The sequence below is a fragment of the Trichogramma pretiosum genome, unplaced genomic scaffold (genome assembly GCF_000599845.2).
Source record: "Trichogramma pretiosum strain Unisexual culture from Peru unplaced genomic scaffold, Tpre_2.0 scaffold144, whole genome shotgun sequence".
NCBI classification, from domain to species: domain Eukaryota; kingdom Metazoa; phylum Arthropoda; class Insecta; order Hymenoptera; family Trichogrammatidae; genus Trichogramma; species Trichogramma pretiosum.
Window position 1 is genome coordinate 88,715 of NW_019640822.1, and position 19,546 is coordinate 108,260.

Genomic DNA, 19,546 nt, shown 5'->3' on the forward strand with positions numbered 1-19,546 from the left:
CTCTTTATTTACCGCCACCGCCACCGCCGAGAGCCAACTTGTTAGTCCGACTGTGTGTGCGTGTGTGTGTGTGCAACGCGCGCGGGTTTGTTTTATAACTTCTAGTTTGGCCGCGCCGAGTCGAATGGAAAGATTGCTTTTTCCCCGTGTATACCTTGGTAAAATAACAATCCGACGTCTATATGATAAACTAAAATAAGAGTATTGGAAAATCGAACATGATCCCTCGAAAAACAAACCAGAAAGTTGAGTTTGTATTTCACCTTTTACCGAAAAACTTTGTAAATGTTGTAACTTTGAAAATTTAAAAAACAATCGAAAAGCTTCGAAAGCTGTATCGTATGACGTGGGAAATGGAGCTTTTTTAAAGGCTTAGTCGATGGTTTATTTTGATGAAGTACATCGAGAGACTAACTCACGTGAAAGGTAGTCGAAATATTGTTAAAATTGGAGTATTATTCATTATTAAACTTGAGATTCAATATCCTCTCTCGCTTTATCTTGTCGTCGTACATCGTCAGAATTCGTTAGAAAAATATCATTAAAAGTTTTTTTTACTCCATTATCAATAATAAACGTACATATAGAAAAAGAATGAGAAAGCCTCACGGAAGATTGATGCAGCGAAAACAAAGTGCTCGTGAGGTAATTCAATTTATCCAATTTCCCGGGGGAGGTTGCCGCTATGATTAAAAGAAACCGCGACGGTAAATAAATGGCATGATATTGTGTGTCATGCAACTCGCGTGAGTATGTGTATGTGTGTTTGAGTTTGACATAAGTTCACATGCCACGCGAGAAGGCCCACTCGCATTTACTATATACGTATACCCAGTTGACCGACATAATTTGCAGCGATACGAAGCAAACATCGTAACGCTTATATAATACAACTTGACCGGCAAAAGGTTTGTTTATCACAACAAGCCATCGTCGATAGCAGCTCTAGTGTATTTGCATAGAAAGATAAATTAGATTCGTAACTTTATGCAAAAAATGAAGGGGGAAATTAACAATCGACAATTTACACGTGGTTTTCAACATTACTTTTGAAAATTTCAAGTCGTGCATAAGAAATTAACTTTCAAATTGCTTCAACTGTATGAACTTTGTGAAACGAAAAAAAAAAGATAATAATCGTAGCAAGGTTAAAAATGTTAAAATTTATTCGCTACATTACAGACATGTACAGAGAAGGAAACGTTATAATATCCGAAGTTTTCCCATACTTGTGCTTTACGCACCTTGGCTATTCCACCCTTGGGTACACTTAACATGCAGTACATCTAAGTGCAGCTGTATGTGTGTATACATTGTGCGCGTGTGTGTTTGCCCGGGTCTGCTTATATTACGCCCACTTCAGACTTTACATGGAAGCGAAATATTTCAGGTTGTTGAATTTCCCAAGACAATGCGCAAACAGGCGGTCTTCTGGTGCGTGCATTATAATTTCTTCCACACTAACATTTTCAATTCGTTTAACAAAAATGGCTGCGTTACAAAAACGAAATTGAATTATGTTATTAGGTATATTGGCTATATAAATGCTTGACAAAGACACTAATATTCACGAAGTTGTTCTTTGTTAAATCCGTGCTTTGAATTATACAATCATTTTTAATTAACCACTTGCAGATTAACAAAAAAAGTAGACGCCATCTAGTGGTAAAGATTTAAAATGGAATCATTGTAGTTGAACTGTTTGAAAACTGTTCTTAACGTTTTCAAACAATTAAATTACCATTTTCCCACCACAAGAAAGATGTTCTCTGTTAAATCCGTGCTTTGAATTATACAATCATTTTTAATTAGCCACTTGCAGATTTACAAAAAAAAAAGTAGACGCCATCTAGTGGCGAAGACTTAAAATGAAATCATTCTACTTGAACTGTTTGAAAACTGTTCTTAACGTTTTCAAATAATTAAATTACCATTTTTTGATCGCGAGAAAATAATTAATGTTGATCATTTCTATCAAGGATATTGTAAAACTTTTAGATTGATAAATCAACAATTATTTCACGAAACCATAAAAAAATACCATAAAAATCTCGCAAAAAGATAACTTTTAATTTTTTCCCAACCCGAAAGCTTCTCGTTTGATAAACAAGTCGGTACGCAATGAATTAATCGTCGTATCATTTTATTCTTTTTTCCTCCTCAAAGGTGAGCGAGAACTACGACCATTTTTCCGAGGTTGGGTGAAAAAAAAAGTGATATTATGCTTTGCAAACACGATAAATACACGCGAAAGCAATTAAATAAAAGGCATTTTACTTCTTTTTTCTTATTTGTCGAGCCCAGCTCGCGCGCGCGCGCGAGCAGCACAGAGAGAAAGCAAAGTGCTATAGTAATTTTCTCAATTTAAGCGCGGTTCTTTTTATCTTGCGCGCGCTCTCTCTCTCTCGCACGCTGCTGCTGCGAGATTTGCAGAGGTTTGTAAAATTCACGAGGGAAAGAACGTACGTATACCTCGTGTGGCCTCGAGCACGAGCTAGCTAGCTCGGAGTCGAGGGGGGAGGGTGAAATCCTCCTGTATCTGTCTCTCTCTTTCTCTTTCTCTCTTTCCGTAGTAGGTATATATCGTTTTCGGTGCTCGTTTGTACGCGCACGTGTGTGTGTGCGAGGGGTCAACGAAAAAGGAGTATCACGTCGTAAGTATACGCGAGCTCTCGCGCTACACGATTTATGAGCGCGGTTTTTTGAGCTTAAAAAGCTCGAGAGGGTAAATTAGTAGTAGTAGCGCGAGCTACGCTTAAAAACGACAAATTTGAGTCTTTTTCAATATATATAATATCGCGCACAGTGAATTATGACAGTGCGCTCGAGGGAACTTGTCTAAATTAAAACATACGCGTGTAAGTTGAAATTTATCACACTTTAAAAAGGGCCTATACGCGATGCGCGCAGCCTCTGTGCGAGATAAGTGCAGTACACGTAACTAGTTGCAAAGCGCACAAGACGTTCGCGCGAAGGACAAGATCTCTCTCTCTCTCTCTCTGCCTTGAGAGTAGAACGGTCGTGTATCGGATCGCTCCCAGTGTTTAGTGCTCGTGTGACGGCTGTTCGTGTTTTAAATTTTTCCTGACTTCGCCAGGGTGTGCGACTGGTCGGCAGTGACCTTCCTGACATAGCTCGACGCATGCAACTTTGCTCGTCGCGGCTAAAAAAGCCATTTTACGACGACTGTACCGGAAATCTTATTATATTTGACATCGATTTGACTATCGTCTGTACACGACGTAAATATTTACTTTTGCGTATCGGCAGTTGAGCTTGTTTACACGCTCTATGCTCGCCGATATGTCACGAAAGGTAAAGCGCGCCAAGCTCGGTACAGGACCACCGACAAAACGCTCTAAGCCCGACGCGAGCCATGAGGATTTTATTGACGAATTGGAAGATGACGCCCGTTTCACACCTCATACCACGATGAGCCTGACTGGCGAAGATTTAAAAAAGTTCTCGCGATCCTTCTTGAAGAGTCACGCAACACTTCTGAGCATGATAGCATCTGAGCGAGTCACAGAGAAGAACAAAAATATGCAAGCGGCTGTGAACTCAATGTGTGAGGGCTTCTTCGCGGTTGTATGCGCTTATACTGCCAAGCTCGCCTACCTGGACCTTGTGAACGATTGCAAGGAGGCTCTCGCGGCTACGTGCAATAACATCAACCAGGCGACGGCGGCGTTGAGAACGGAAGCAGCGAGGACTCAGTCGGCGAAGCCTAATGCGGAGTCTGCGTGTTGCCGTTTGTCGCAGCGGTCATATGCGCGTGCAACTTCTGACGAGGCCCCGAAGCGTGACATCATGAATGCGGTGTCAGTGACCCGTGGCCGACCTATTCCCATCAGAAAGAGCAGCAGGATCACCGTTGGACCAAGGCAGAGCGAAGAAGCGAATTTGCGTGACGCCCCCGCTGTCAAGGCAGCACTAGTGAGATCCGTCAATCCGGCTGCACTTGGTGGTCGTGTGGAGCGAGTGCACTACGGCCGTGGTGCGACGGTTGTGATTGAGGGCGAGGCACTGTGCGCGGATACCTTTAGTGCTTGCCCGGAGCTCGCAGCTGCAGGCCTGGAGGTCAAGCCGAGCTCGCTGCTGGACCCTCGTCTCATTGTGCATGGCGTGCCGGTGGAGCTTACTGGTGACGAGATCGGCGAGTGCATCAAGCGGGACATGCCCGGCACCTCGTCTATCAAGCTGGTCTATTTATATCCAGCTGGTAATAAAAAGCAGCGATCATGCGTGATTGAGGTCTCGGCTGATACCAGGAGGTTGCTGTTGTCTCGTGGAAGAGTCAATATACGTTGGCACTCCTGTCGCGTCGAGGATCATCTCTCCATCATGCAGTGTTTCAAGTGCTCAGGCTTCTCGCACATTGCTGCAAGGTGCGACAAGGAGCCTTGTTGCGCTTACTGTGCAGGCGAGCATCTCTCTGAGGCGTGTAACTCGAAGAGTCAGCTCAAGTGTGTCAACTGCGTCAGCGCTGGGCTCAGTGACTACTCGCACTCGGCCAAGGACAAGGACAGGTGTGTCCTGCTGCGCCAGAGGATTGAGCAGAAGACCAATACCATCAATTATGGATAGTGCGACCCACACGCTTTTCAAGGTCGGACACGTGAACGCTCAGTCTCTGAGCGAGCCTTGTCACTTTCGTGAGGTGAGGAGCATCATGGAGCAGCATGAGCCGCATATCATGGCGGTCAGCGAGTCTTGGCTCAAGACTCATATATCTTCATGCGACGTGGACGTGCCTGGCTACGTGCTTCTCCGACATGATCGCATCAGTCGGGGCTGTGGGGGCGTCGCGCTGTACGTGCGCAGTGATTTGCGGTGTCGCTGTGTGGCTTCGTCCGAGAGACCCAGGGTGTATCTCCTGAGGCCGGAGTTTCTCTTCGTGCTTCTGGACGTGGGCTCAGTGGCGATACTGCTCGGCGTGGTTTACAGCCCGCCTAAGGCCGGTTTTTGGAGTGATGTCGAGGAGGCTTTGCTCGACGTTAACGTGCACTACGACCGCATAATTCTCGCTGGCGATTTCAACATCAACTGGACGGAGCAGTCATCGCCTCGGACCACGCTCAGCGACTTTTTCGACGCTTTCAACATCACGCCGGTTCATTTCGACCCCACTCATCATGTTGGTACGCCGCACTCGACAATAGACTACATTTGTTCTAGCGGACTGACTTGTGTGAGCTCCTGTCAGATATACCAGCCTATTATCTCCAAGCATGACGTTTTGTTGGCGACGTTTGAGCTGAGCGTACCGAATTACGTTGAGACTGCTGTTACGCGCCGTGACTTCAGGCAGCTCGACCCGCTGCGCTTCAACGCTGATCTGGACTCGATTGACTGGGAGCACATTGCTCGCTTGCCTGACGTGGACGATATGGTCGAGACCCTCACCGCTCGTCTGAATGAACTGTTTGACGCGCACGCTCCTCTTCGGACGATCGTGCAAAAGAAGTGTGGTAAGCCTTGGTTCGGCGCTGGTCTTAAGGCCATCATCAGAGAGCGTAACCGGGCCTGGCGACGCTATCGGCGCCTCGGCCGTCCCGACGACTTGGTGAGGTTTAAGAGATTGCGCAATCGTCTGCGTGTTGCTGCTCGGAACTCAAAGGCGGCCTACTATCGCGCAAGACTCACAGGATGCGCCCCTGCACAGGCCTGGAGGATCCTCCGCAGCCTCAGCGTAAGTTCTCGCACTCAGGACTCCTTTATGCTGCCGGTGGACGTGGACACGCTGAACGAGGGCTTCGTGCGTGGTGGTGGTCATGTCGCCGCGTCTGTGCTTCGTCCGACGGTCAGGGTGGCACCGGAGGAGCGCCTGTATCTCACGGACGTCGACGCTTGCGAGGTTGTCGCCGCGTTCAAGCGTGCACGCTCTAATGCCAGAGGTGTGGATGGTCTTGGCCTGGACCAGCTGTGGCTCTGTCTCCCGCGGATGCTGCCCACACTGTGTCAAATATTTAGCGCCTCGTTTCGTGCTGGTGTCTTCCCGAGACTTTGGAAGGAGGCATTGGTGCGCCCGCTGCCCAAGCGCTACCCGCCACGTGATGCGAGCCATCTGCGTCCAATAAGCATACTCTGCTCTCTCTCGAAGATCTTCGAGTGTGTGGCCCTCAAGCGGATGAGCGACTTCGTGGAGGAGCGGGACTTCCTCGACGCTTTCCAGTCAGGCTTCCGGAGATGCCATAGCACGCAGACTGCGCTCATACGCATCGTCGACTGCGTGCGTGAGTCGGTAGAGCGAGGAGAAGTCACCCTCATGGTGGCCATAGACTTCTCTCGTGCGTTTGATATGGTTGACGTCGACTTGCTGCTCCGGAAGCTGTGCGCGCTGGACTTCTCGGACGCTGCCTGCGCCTGGCTGCGCTCGTACTTGTCTGGACGACCTCAATGCGTGGTTGGACCTCGTGGCGAGCGTTCCCGGCCCCTGTTCAGGACGAGAGGGGTCCCGCAGGGTAGTCTGTGTGGCCCTTTCCTATTTTCGCTCTTCATCAATGATCTACCCTCAGCCTGCCGACACAGCAAATACCATCTTTATGCCGACGACTTCACCATCTTCTCGAGCGGCTCGGCTTCGGAGGCTGAGGCAATCATTTCGAGAGTCAACGAGGACCTTGAGCGCATATCGGCCTGGGCAGTGGACAACGGCCTATCAATCAACGTGAGGAAGACCCAGGCTGCTTGGATTGGTAGCCGTGGATACATTGCGCGCATGCGTTCAGTGCCGACCTCGCCGCTGATTCTTGATGGAGAGCCGATCAACCTGCAGGACAACATTAAATTGCTTGGGGTCGTCCTGGACGAGACCCTGTCGTGGAGAGCGCAGGTCACCGCTACGGCAAACAGGTGTTTCGCCGCACTCGCTCGTCTGCGTCGCCACCGTGACTGCCTGCCGCGGGAGACTAGACTCATGCTAGTGAAATCGCTGGTTTTTCCGCACTTGGATTATGGTGCTGGGCTCTTGGCCGATTTATCTAGGGAGCTTACCACTAGGATGGAGAGATGCATGAATGCGGCGCTGCGTTTCGTCACCGGAGTATCCAGATTCGACCACATCACTCCGTCTTATGTCGCGTGCGGGCTCCTCAAGTACAGGAGACGCCGCGACTACCTCGCTCTGTGCTTATTGGCGTCAACACTAAGGCGGGGAGGTCCTGCCTACCTGGCCGGACGTTTGAGTTTCGTCCATCGTGATGCCCCTGGATCGCTCCGTCGGTCTCAGCTGGAGCTGAAAATCCCTTGGGCTGCCACCAGCTGCCTGCAGAACGCGTTTTTCATACACACCTCGAAGCTCTGGAATGATCTGCCTCGGGACTTGCAGGCTCGGTACCGCGGCGAGACCTTCAGGACGTACCTGTTCGCCCACATGCTCGGATGACTTTTATTGACCACCATTGTGAAGTTTTCTTTTTTTTCTGTCTTCCTTTGCTCTATGTTTTGTTTTACTTTCTTGACACGAGTTCACTGTTCACACGTATTTTGTTTTTTTTTGTTATTGTGCGCTGTTTATGTATATGCCTGTTGGTGTAATTTTTTGAGCCAGGCTACAGAGGGCCAGTCTGAGCCCTTAGCCGAATAAACACTACTCTACTCTACTCTACTCCCCCTCGAAAGTCTTGTAATTACTGCGCGCGAGTTCTCGGTAATTATGTGAAAATTTTGCGCGCTCGCGCGCCAATCGTTAATGCGTTCTCACTACACAGGCACCTGTAATAGGAGGCAGCGGCAAAGAGCACCGCTGCGCAAACGATGCACCCTCTACATACATGTACATATAATAATATACACGATGGCTAGGTGTGCAGTGCATTTTCGCGTTGCATCAAAGTCGACTTGCTGCTGCTGCTGCGCCGTTATAGTCGAACTAGGTGATGCGGCAGAGAATAATGGCTCTACTCTCTTGCAACGAGACACGATGGGGTGAAGCGGGGGGGCAGGGCAGGGGGTGATAGAATTCCTTCGGAGATGGTTCAAAGCTATATAATATAAATTTAATATACGTGTAAAGCAAGTCGAATCGGAGTGCATGCCCCGAGACGCGTTGCGATGTTATACTTGATATATAGCGAGCTCTGCTAATGGTAGCACACTATATACCTATAGGTCGAGCGAAGAGATGCGTTTTGAGCGCGTATACGCGTCAGAAGTGCAGCGCGAGAGAATGTATGCGAGGGAAAATCGAATCGAAAGGGGTTGAGAATTTTTGATTGTTCTGAAAATTCGAGCAAGTGTGCGTGCGCAGGTACTGCTATCACTACTACTCTTCAAAGAGGCCGTGCGCGGCCCGTGAGGCGTTGCTGCCATGCATTCATGCGACGACGAAACCCATCGAATTTCATCACATTTTAATGTACTCTCGCGCTCGCGCGCCAAGAAGCTGCATAATGGAATGCAATAGCTGCTGCTGCATATAACATAAGAGGTAATAACACAAAAGGCATGTACGAAGCTGCGCAGAGCGTAACAAAGAAAGTGTCTACAATGTGCGACATGTATACATAGGAGAAAGAGAGAGAGAGAGAGAGAGAGAGAGAGAGAGAGAGAGCATGTGCCTCAATTACGCGCGACCGGAAGCTATTTTCCTCTTGGCCAGAGATGCTTTATACGTATATATAAAGCGTAAGCTGCGCGTCGTACATACACCTATATGTATGTATATATTCGTTCCCTTTGACCTTTTTTTTCTGCGCTCCACTCGTGCGCGTTCGCACACCACTGCGAAAAAGAACGTGACACGTAGTCGTGGTAGTAGTATGTGACGCTTTGCGCGCGCGTTCGAGCCCCGTAGCCCTACGGGCAATCTTGGGCTTGATGCTTTACTTTGTGCGTGTATGCACCGCGGTACGTGTGTTACATGCACGCGCCAAAGGTGCGCTGCGCCACGCATGACTTGGCTAAATGTGCGGTGTATAAAATTGCCGCTGCCGCTGACTCGAGAGCCGTACTGCTTTTGCACGCGTTTCAATTGCCAAGGTTTAAAGTCAAACACGATCTACCAGAAAATATTTTATACAAGTGTGTGTCTCCTCGACGCAGATCCCAGAAAGATGCAGCGATGAATGATTGCCGTCCCTTATACGCCCTCGTAATCGTCGGAAGATTAAATTCATATCGAAAGTGGGGGCGTGTTCGGCAATTAATCCGAAATATATCTATTAGCCAATGGTAGGGATTATTCGTTTTGCAGTTATGTACGCGTCGAGAGAGAACATTGGACGTTGAAAGGACATTACAAAGTCAAGCTAGCGGATTCCTATTTACGGTATCGGTGTGAGTTTTATTCATTTCGTGATTTCATTTCAAAAATCAACCCAAAAGGGACTTGGCATTTATTGGCTTCATAATAACACCCGCGATATCAAATGGCTACAATATATAATATTTAATTAATGATACACGTACTGCATCGTCGCTGTGCTTTTTTTATACAGAAAACGAATGATGTGCAATCAATGTCGAACCAACATACGAGTATATCGTACACAATAACACGTTGTAAAGCAGTCATTTTGAAATTTTAATCATCGTCGAGAGCGTATACAAGAGACTTTCATTGCGCATATCGAGATGCATACAAGTAGCCCAGGCTCATTAAGCTCGTACTCTCGCTCGTTACATTTTAATGAGGCCAAATAATAAAATGTTTATACATTTCGTGGCTCCGATATAACAGCTGTATACGCACGAAAATTCGGGGGGTATATAGTTCTTTTGAAATATTCAAAAGATTCGTCTTCTCGCGTGCGTATACGGTGTATCAGAACGTGTAAATTAATACCAAGCTAATTAGCGTACGTTTGTACAAGAATGTAATTATTATTATTAACAAAAAAAAAAGAACAGGCGCGAGTAACGAGTAATTTTTTCGCATTGCAGTGTAGCCGCGCTACCACTACAGGCCCCGTCATTTTTACACCCATACGCAAAAGCTGGGTTCGGGCGACTTTAATGAAAGACGAGGAGGCGTACGAGTCGAGGATCACGGTGTAAAAGCCTCGCAGGAATCTCGGGCGCACATAGAGCTGCTTCTTAATTAATACAAATGGCGTTTCAGCGCGAATAGACTATTTTAGTGCACACTAATTAAAGTGCCGTGTGGTAAATCGCCCCCTTATGTAGGTGTGCAGCAGGTATTAAAAGTTCAGGATAGGAAATACACGTGTGTTTTTAAAAATGAGACTTATCTCGCGGTGACTTTAATGAGCAAGAGGCCTAAAGCTTCATCAATCACCCTCACGATCGTGATTGAATAAACAATGTGATGCCTTAACGATTCTTTGGCTCAAATTTGTATAAAACGATTCAATGTTATTATAGCTTAATTTTAAAAAACCGTAAAAGTTTGTGCACGACCACCTACTGTTTTGACTCAACATGAAAAATTCTCAGATTAATCTGCCTTGCAACAAAAATTTGACATTTCATTGTTCATCGATGTTAGTTTTTTTATCGATAGGTTTAAATAGCAGGTAGAATATTTTGGCACCAAATATTTTGAGGGTCATTCTTTGAAAATCACTTTTAATGATCTGGAAGGAATCGTCCTTAACGAGGACAGAATTTATACCTGATAAATTCAAAAATCCGGATTTTTTTGATGTGTAACGTCTTATGGCTCGTAGGGTAGACTAGTGAATCCGTGAAAAACGAGCGAGCGAGCGAGCGCGATAATCGTAGGTTTTTAGTCTCAGTAGCGTCTGTTTGCTTCTCGCGCTGTTATTGGTCTACGCTAGGCAGTGGCGAGTGACTGCTTGCGCGCTTCTGCTGTGACACGTACAGCACAGGCGAGCAGTACTCGGCAGTCAGCTCTCATGTTCAAAAATACAAATAATTTTAAATTGCACACCTAGATATCTATCAAACCTATTTATTTTGATCGTGAGTTTATAATTTGATTGTCTCTCGCCACCTGGCGGTCGACTCAATAACTATAAGCAACTATACGGGTCTATATATTATCGTAATTTCCCAAGTTGTTCCGATCTTCGCTCCAGACATTGATTCTGATACCTAAGGTGTAAAAACTGAGAAAAATACGTACACGAATCCAAAAGGTAACGTTAACACGTGCCGCAACTCAAAAAACCGAAATTGATACGATCCCACCGTATAAGGTTCACGAATCAGCAGCGTCAACGAAGGCAGCAATCAAGCTAAACGTTAAAAGCTCCAGGTGAAACGAATCTATGGCCAATCTCGCGCCTATAGGCACGCTCGGACTCGAATGAAGAAATTCGCTGGAAGTAGGTACGCGCGAGCTCCCATATAGCAATTTAATTTGACGCGTGCAATCGTTATTATAATGTATAGGATATATAGAGAGAGAGTACGATGATCATCGTGGACGACGTATATAGCGGCGAGGATTCGAACACTTTCAAGTCTCTCTCAAACGAGCACACACACGCGCGCGCGCACACATGGGGTTTGAAACAATTCGCCTAAACACGTTCGCGGTTTTCGGATACTGCACAGCAGCAGCAGCAGCAGCGGCAGCAGCGCACGTAGTAGCGCTAAGGCAAGTTTTAGCTCCTCGAGAAAGCACAAACTTGTGTAACAATAATAATGGCTCGAGCTTCATGGAACATGACGTACATACGTATATACTATATATAACGCGGTTTTCTTGGCGAATTTTCCAGACGCGCGAAGCCCAAAGTGCAATTTTCTCGCCGCCGGGGCTTGGCGTATACAGGGGCGCGCACGCGCGCGATGCAATCATTTTCACGTCGGGGACCAGCCGCGCGACTTTCGGTTGTGCCTCGTGTTGTTTTAAGCTCGATGATGCTTCCAAAGAGCGAAAGAGTCAGAATAAAGAATCAAATGCACGATAGTACGTATGTGCCATGACAAGCGACTCACCACCTTAAAGTATAAAATATACAGGTATTTGGAACATTTATATAATAATTTTGACTTTGCCACTTTCAGATTTACAAATTTTAAGGTATTCGCCATCTAGCGGTGAAAGCTCGAAGTGGTATTATCGCAGTCTTGAAGACATTGTCATCAAAAATCGCCGATTAGTAGCATATAAAACAAGCCAGTAATATAATTTAAAATATTTCTAATGAAAATTTTCTGGTCATTGGGCCATTGTCAATGTAGAGTTTATTCGTATCTGTATTTAATTCACGCGATCATTATCAACCGAGTCGGATGACGATCAAATTCAACGCTCGCATACATACCCACTCAATGTAAATTTGACTGTATCGCGATGCGAAATCGTCAATAGATGGATAATATCTTATTGTTAAAAAATATAATAAATAAAAATTAGCTACCCGCGTGTAACGTGCGCTTCGACTCTAATCTCTCATACACAGCGCAATAAGCTTTCAATAGGCCTCGCGAATATTACATTACCATTTATAAGCGATGCCCGATTCATATTATTTTCTCATGAATATCTCGTGTTGCTCGCGCTCACGTGTGTGTGTGTGTGCAGTACTAAACGTTACACACTTGCATGGACACGACGCATTACAGAATGAATGAGTAAAAGAAAAAAAAATTAAGCGCCATAAATAATCTTCGTGACTTTTTAACACGCGAACATTAATCTCTTCTTGAAGCTGTCGGTTGACTATTTAGCCCCTCTCTCTTTTTACGTCGAGTCTTTAGAATATCTCGCGCATAAGTGTAACCGCACTCCGTAAGTAATATGCAAATACAGGGACTGTATTCATAAAGTAAATGCAAGTGATTTCATTGTGAAACGATGTAGGTATACTTTATATGTATATAGCGCGGCGCTGGATGTGGCCTACGTTCGTTCCGTATCCCGAGCTATATTCTAGCTCGCGCGATGGACGTTCGACTTAATGCTGCGGCGTCGACGTCGTCGAGACCGAAGTCAGCCAATTTCGAAGTCAGCAATGGTCGAGTCAGCATGTGAAGGGCTAAACCGAAATTTCAGCTAGATTTTTCGAGGATCTATAGCTGGCATGGATATTAACAAGTTTGCAGGCACGAAATTGTAATCTTCGAATTTGAGTTCTTAAGATTGCGTCTGACATGATTACTCAAGTGAATTGTTTCATTCAATTAGCCCTATCACTATTTCCTTTTTGATGTTCTAACGATGTTCTATGCGGAACCATATTCGCTTCGATTCAAAAAAATAATATCAGAAACTTCTATCTTACTTATGAAAGTTCCGAGCTATATCCAACTAGCTACGTTGTTTTGTTCGCGTGTTTACAATTTTTTGGTCTCTCGCCACCTTGCGTCCGACGCAATAACAAAGCGGCGACGGCGTCGATCAATGGCTGACATCAAATTTTAATAAAAATAAAATGACTTCTCTCGAATTCAATTAAGCGAGTGTACGTAGAATCAAGCAAAAAAATGAGATATTTTCTTCGAATTACAATACTTCAATGTAATTGAAACTAATATTCGAAGGAACTTTTACAAAAGTATTCGTTAAAAATTAACGAATCAGGACTAGTTTATTTTTTTACGTAGATTCAAAAACTTGAAGAATTGCTTTCAGGTACATTATTTCTGCAAAAATTAACAGAAAAGATTCAACTTTATGCTCGAATGGAATACATCTAATATAGAATATATCGAATGGAAAAATTAATCATAATTAAAGCCAGTAACCACCACTAGATGGCGAGTACCTTTATCTGTAAAAATCAACATGTGTCGAAGGAAAAATAAGTGTATAAGTTAAAGCAGGGTATTTAATAATAATAGGTTTTTTCCTTGGGTAATGAACTTCTATCCCTCTACTAAAAGGAAAAAAAACTTCCTTGCATCACATTTAAATTAATTTTGAAGCAAATATTTTCAACAATGAGCCTCATTTTGATTTGACAAAAAAACCGTGCTTTGGTCACTTAAGAAAAGTAACGTACGAGCGTATCCGTCTTGTAGTTGTTCAAAGTAAATTTGAAGTTCTACAAAATTTTCTCGCGTTCATATATTCTATGGCGTAGGTGACGACATAGACTATTGCGTCGCGTAGTAGCAGCAGCAGCAGCAGCAGCTTCAGCGATACGGCACGTAAAACGTCGAATTTTATTTAACCCGCGTACACGCGAGCGCGCACGTGCGGAAGGTGTCGCACCGTTGGAAAAATGCGCAGTCAAAATTCACGCGCGCAGACAAGGCTCATACATATATACGCTTGTATGCACACGGCAAAGAAGAAAATGCAACGCACACGCGCATCGATCCGCGCGACTCGAGGATCGTCGAATTTTTCCCGCAACGCGCACAAACACACACGTGGCAGTACGAGAATTCGCTTTAGCAGCAGCAGCAGCGGCGCACGCATGGGATCACGTAGCGAGCGCATTAATCTCGCGCAGGATATACTACGAGGTGCTATACATACGGTGTTGCTGGCCTCGCGCGATAGTTACCGAGACAGAGAGAGAGAGAGGGGTAGCCAAAGAGCAAGCGATCGCTTGTGATCAATGGTAGCCTATTACTTGCGCCTTGTCTGTACGTACGTGTGTGTTTGTGCATTGGCGATTTGCATAAATCTCGACCCTGTGTATATGCACGCCGGTCCTATAGTCTCTCTCCAAGTATAATATACGCCAAGAAAATCGTACGGGCCTCCGTGTAATAGCTGCACACTCGAGAGGTGACGTTATGAGCTTTAAGATACGTCTAGGAGAGAGAGAAAGAGAGAGAACGTGATATATTTACTCGCAGCTCCGCAAGAGGCCGATAGACATATAGAGTATACTTGTTTCGTTTAATGGGAATCGATAGGGCGTTAGAAGCCGAGTGTGCACAGGACTTGCTAAACATTTAAAAGCTTCTTTTTTTTTGCAGATTGCAGTCCCTCGGTATTTTTGTCTTCTATTTTTATTTTTCCCCGTCGACCGTTCGACTAAGTCATTTTGAAATAACACTCGTGGAGATCGCAGAGTAGTCAAGATTGACGCGTATATCAAGTGCACGAATAAAAATCACGGCTGTATATAGAAGTTCGGATGTTTCACGGCTATGCAAATGCTGCATGCACACACGGTGTGTGTCGCGCAAAAAAAAAATGGATAAAAAGTAACGAATCAGCAGAAGATAGGGAGAGAGAGAGACAGAGAAATAGAGCACGGGTATAGAGAAAGAGAGAAAGAACAAGAGTGAAAGGAGACACTGGGACGACAGGATTGCAGTTTGCAGCTCGCTGCTGCCAGACTGCAACAGCAGCACAGCATTGGAATTTATTGCGCGAAGAGATACATTAGCCACGGGATTTTCTCTCCTTTTTCCTCTGTTGCTGCTGCTGCTTCTGTATAGCTCTATAGCTCGCTAGCTCGACCTCTGGGCTCTATCAGGTGAGCTCGAAATGTAGCCGATTTCCATTTCGCTTCTTTTTTTTCTTCTTTGCCTATCCCGTTTCCATTCGAAATTCGCTATAAAAATAACGTGTATTTCGCGCAGTACATACACACACAGACACATACAGTAGAGAGACTTGATGAATCTTTTTAGAAGCAATCGACTTTTTCTCCAGCGTATGCGCGCAGAGAAAAAAAAGTCGTTTCCGCGAGGGAAATTCATTTATTTTCGCTATTGTATTTAACGCGTGTTCGTCAATTTATGTCCCTGCCGCGGCTAATACCGAATTAATCTCATTCATCGGGTTGTGTCTCTCTATTGAATCGATCATAGGTATATATACTCGCTGTAATATTCTATTATGCAAAAATGCACCGCGCGTGTGTGTGTTTGGATTAATTTGTACCGATTGTTCATCAACTATGTAGTTGTGTGCTTGTGTGTTATGACCAATCAAAGGGTCTGCGAATTATACATAATAGCTCGACGTATGAAGCGGGAAATTAGTAAACCATTATTATGTATAGTACTCGGCATATATGTCGATGCAACGCGCGAAATCCATACTCGCAAGTGTCAAGGACGTGTATAATGCAGTTTGAACGAAAGATATATCAGTGATTGGGGTTTTTAAAACCATGCTTTGTCTTAAATACGATTATCTGTATTTTATCACTTGCAGATTTACGGGTAAATGTAATCGCCATCTAGGGGTGGAGATTCAAAGTGATATTTGAATTATTGATGGTTATTGTTATTTAGTCTGTAAGTGCCACCTACTAGGGGGCTCATGCCCCCTGTCGAACTGATTGGTAATAAATAATAATAATAATAATAATAATAATAATAATAATAACTCTTTGGCTGTTTGTGCTAACACCCAAGGCCTGAACAATAATCTTTTAAAACAACAAACAATTATAACATATAATAACGTATATCATAAGTTATAAATAAAAAGATATTTTGGAAAANATAATAATAATAATAATATTTCAACATATTTAACTGGTGTAAATCTTTGGAAGCAATTAAATTGTTATTTTCAGTTCATTTCGCTCAACAGTTATAAAATATTTGTAATGAAAAAATCCTCAAAATTAAGCTGATGAATAATAATGTATTTTAAAATATTTCAAATGGTCGACATTCTTTGGTCTTTATGCCATTATTAATGTGGAGCATTGTTACCAATGATATAATGCGTCAAATAATTGATAATCGAAATCATATCAAGGTTCACAAATGTCAGCGATACTTGGAATGATTTAATCATTTCATTCTCATAGTGCACTTTCGATTTGTTAGTCAAGTTAGGCATCTTCTGCTGCTGCTGCTGCTGCCCAGGCACATCGCAAGACATCGGAAACTTCCAGTTGAAATCACAGACAATATAATGCTTTTTAACGGCAAGCCGACATCAGCAGCAGCAGCAGAAACTCCAAAGTGTATGTATATAACATTTATATCGCTCGCCAATAGAGATCATAATTCATCGAGTCAGAGAGGCAGCTGCCATTTTATATGATATATAACGCGAGAGCAATCTTGTTAGCTCACGACGCTAATTTCGGCACCCGGGCGCGCGAGCCGATCATTCTCCGACGCATCGCGTACGTGAGGAGCTTATACGTGTGTATGGTCAAGGACATTTTAATGGACAAAAAAGCAATTTATTATATAGCTGCTATGGGTATTGGTCACGATAACAATCGCTGATGTTTTACCCCGTGTGACACTTTTATCTTTTCGAACAGGCAGGCAGCAGCAGCAGTAGAGAGCAGACTTTATACCGCAGGCAATTTCAGCGCATGGGTGTGTGTGTGCAAGTGTGTGGTATCTGAAATTGCACTTTGAACGATTTGGATTTTGACGCGTCGGTATTATCTAATTTACGACCGTCTCGGACCGGGCGGCAGCGGCTCGTCATGGGAAATTATGTAGCACATGGACTTACGAATATCGAAATGAATTCGAACTCCGTATATAACCGTGACTGCAGTTCTCGATTGGGAAATACTTGTGCAGCGCGCACCCAACTCGATCGTGATGAATGTAAATTATTCCTCGTTCGAGATGTCGCGCGGATGGTTGAGAGAGAAAAAAACGAGGATTTCATGATTTTTATTTCATCGAGGCGCGGGAATTAGTCGGCGCATTAAACTCGAGACAATCATTGCTCGTTCAAGGGTAATGGGGCTGCTGCTTTCTAGCTCGCGCGTGCGTGATTTATGATCCTCTAGCTCGAGAGGACCATTAAACTATCCAACATCTTCATCAATACAAAATTAGCTGGGCGCGCGAAAAGAAATAAATGGCACTTTTTCGAGTTAGCAGCTGCTGCTGGGTCGGGGAGAAAAAGGTTAAATTGTACTCGCAAGTGTATTATGTAATATATATAGGGCTGTTTTCAATTTGAGCCTTATAGCTTCCGCATTTGCAACGATCATTTATATATTATTATTATTATTATATCAAATAAAGCTCGACTGCGACTCGAGAATACGGTTCGCTAAGGCCCTCTCGACTCATTAGTCTCGGCAGGCGTGCGAGACACAGAGCGAGACAATTCACAAGGAATGAAACGATATATCCGCTCGCTATATGTATGCGTGCGCGCGGTGCAGATGATTGATGAGAAAAGCTCGAGTTCACTTCCACTGTGGCTCCGGCTCTCTGATCTATTTTCTATACGGCAGTCGAGTTTCGAATCTTACCTGAGCCATCGTATGGCCTTGTTTGTTTACCGATTCGTACTTTTAGACGCCGGACTGCGATGTTTATGTATTACAGCATGGCACGTTGGACTTTCTTACCTGTAAACAAAGCAAAGAAAACGTAGACGTTAATATTGTTGAATTTTAGAGAAATTAGTATGATTTATAAATTACGAGATTTTTGCTTAAAAATATTGTACATTTTTATGTACAGCCATATAGTCGATCTATCGACTGCACGAGCAAATATTAAATATATGGCGTATGAAGGCTGATAATACACATCCTGTATACGTATGTGTGCGTGTGCGCGTGTGCATGGTATATTCACAAGGAAGGCGGCCGTGTCGTCGGTTCGTGGGGGGGTTTATCTTGGGTCTCGCGGCAGCTCGGCGGCGAAAACGCGGTGTACGAGTAGTAGTAGTACGACACCTGCGGGGGCGTAAAATCTTGTAAAGTATAATAGACGATCGTGGCCTGAAAAAAGGGCATATAATAAAATGGAAGGAGTTTACGCGCATACATACATACCCATACACACATGTACATACACAGACACCGTGTCAAATACATTGTACATAGTACAAGAGAATGCGCGTGTATGTATGTGTGTGTGAGTCAGGACGTGCGAACAGAAAGCTCTGCTGCGCTCGCTCGCGCGGCTTTCCTGACGGAATATATAAAAGCTCGTGCCTGGCAAGGGAGGAGGTGGGTACACGCGTGTGCGTTTTATACGAAGGCAGTCAAGAAGAACTTCATATGTTATGTAGCGGCGCGCGTAGAATGATCAAGTTTTTCTCCGTGACTCGAATAAAAAAACCCTATCTTTCTCTCTCGAGCTGAGCTTACTCCCTTCGTTTTTTACTTTTTTTTTCTCTCGTTCTCTCTCTCGCTCCTCTCTCTCTGTACATTCGTAGATTTTTCTCTTCTGTTTCAGCTCCGTTTCTCGCCGAGGCTGAAAATTGATGTATCGCTATTACGGTTTCTGGTAAAATGGTCATGTTTCTGCTGTAGTCGACGTATGTCTACTGTCCCATAGGGTATGGCACACGCACATACACGCGTTACAGCGACTCGCTCGACTTACGACGTTCGAGTCGCTTTAAAAAAATATTTTTCAAAAGCCCCCCATATTGCGGCTTCCTTGGAAGATTGATACTTTTACGACGAGACCGCCGCGCAGCTTAAATTGAGCTGTATATGTACTAAAAGCTTGCGTTATATGATATATAAAGCATCGCAGCTAGGACGAATCCGCACGACGAAGCGTTCTAGCTTCTGATTCTTCGAGCCTTGACATGGGAAGGAAAAATAAAAGGAGAGCGTTTCGAGTTGGGCCAGACGCATCGCGATCGTGACGGAACTTCGTATTGTTTTTAAAAGTTGGTCGCGAGGTGGCGCACAGCCGAATTATGTAAACGCGCGATCAAATTTTTGAGTTAGAAACATATGAATTGAATAACACGCATCTGTCTTACAGAAACCATTTAACTATTATTTTTACCTTT

At 44.5% G+C, this 19,546-nt stretch overlaps 1 protein-coding gene across 1 annotated transcript in view; it reads right to left on the bottom strand.

Annotated features, from left to right (window-relative positions):
* The window catches only part of LOC106658083 (collagen alpha chain CG42342), a 69,867-nt gene extending 51,249 nt beyond the window's left edge, over positions 1-18,618 (bottom strand). The window contains exons 1-2 of the mRNA XM_023462917.1: positions 18,570-18,618; positions 18,039-18,092 (exon numbers count right to left, since the gene is read on the bottom strand). Coding sequence (XP_023318685.1) covers positions 18,039-18,092; positions 18,570-18,618 — 103 coding nt within the window. The remainder of the gene's footprint in view (positions 1-18,038; positions 18,093-18,569) is intronic.
* Positions 18,619-19,546: the final 928 nt, after the last annotated feature.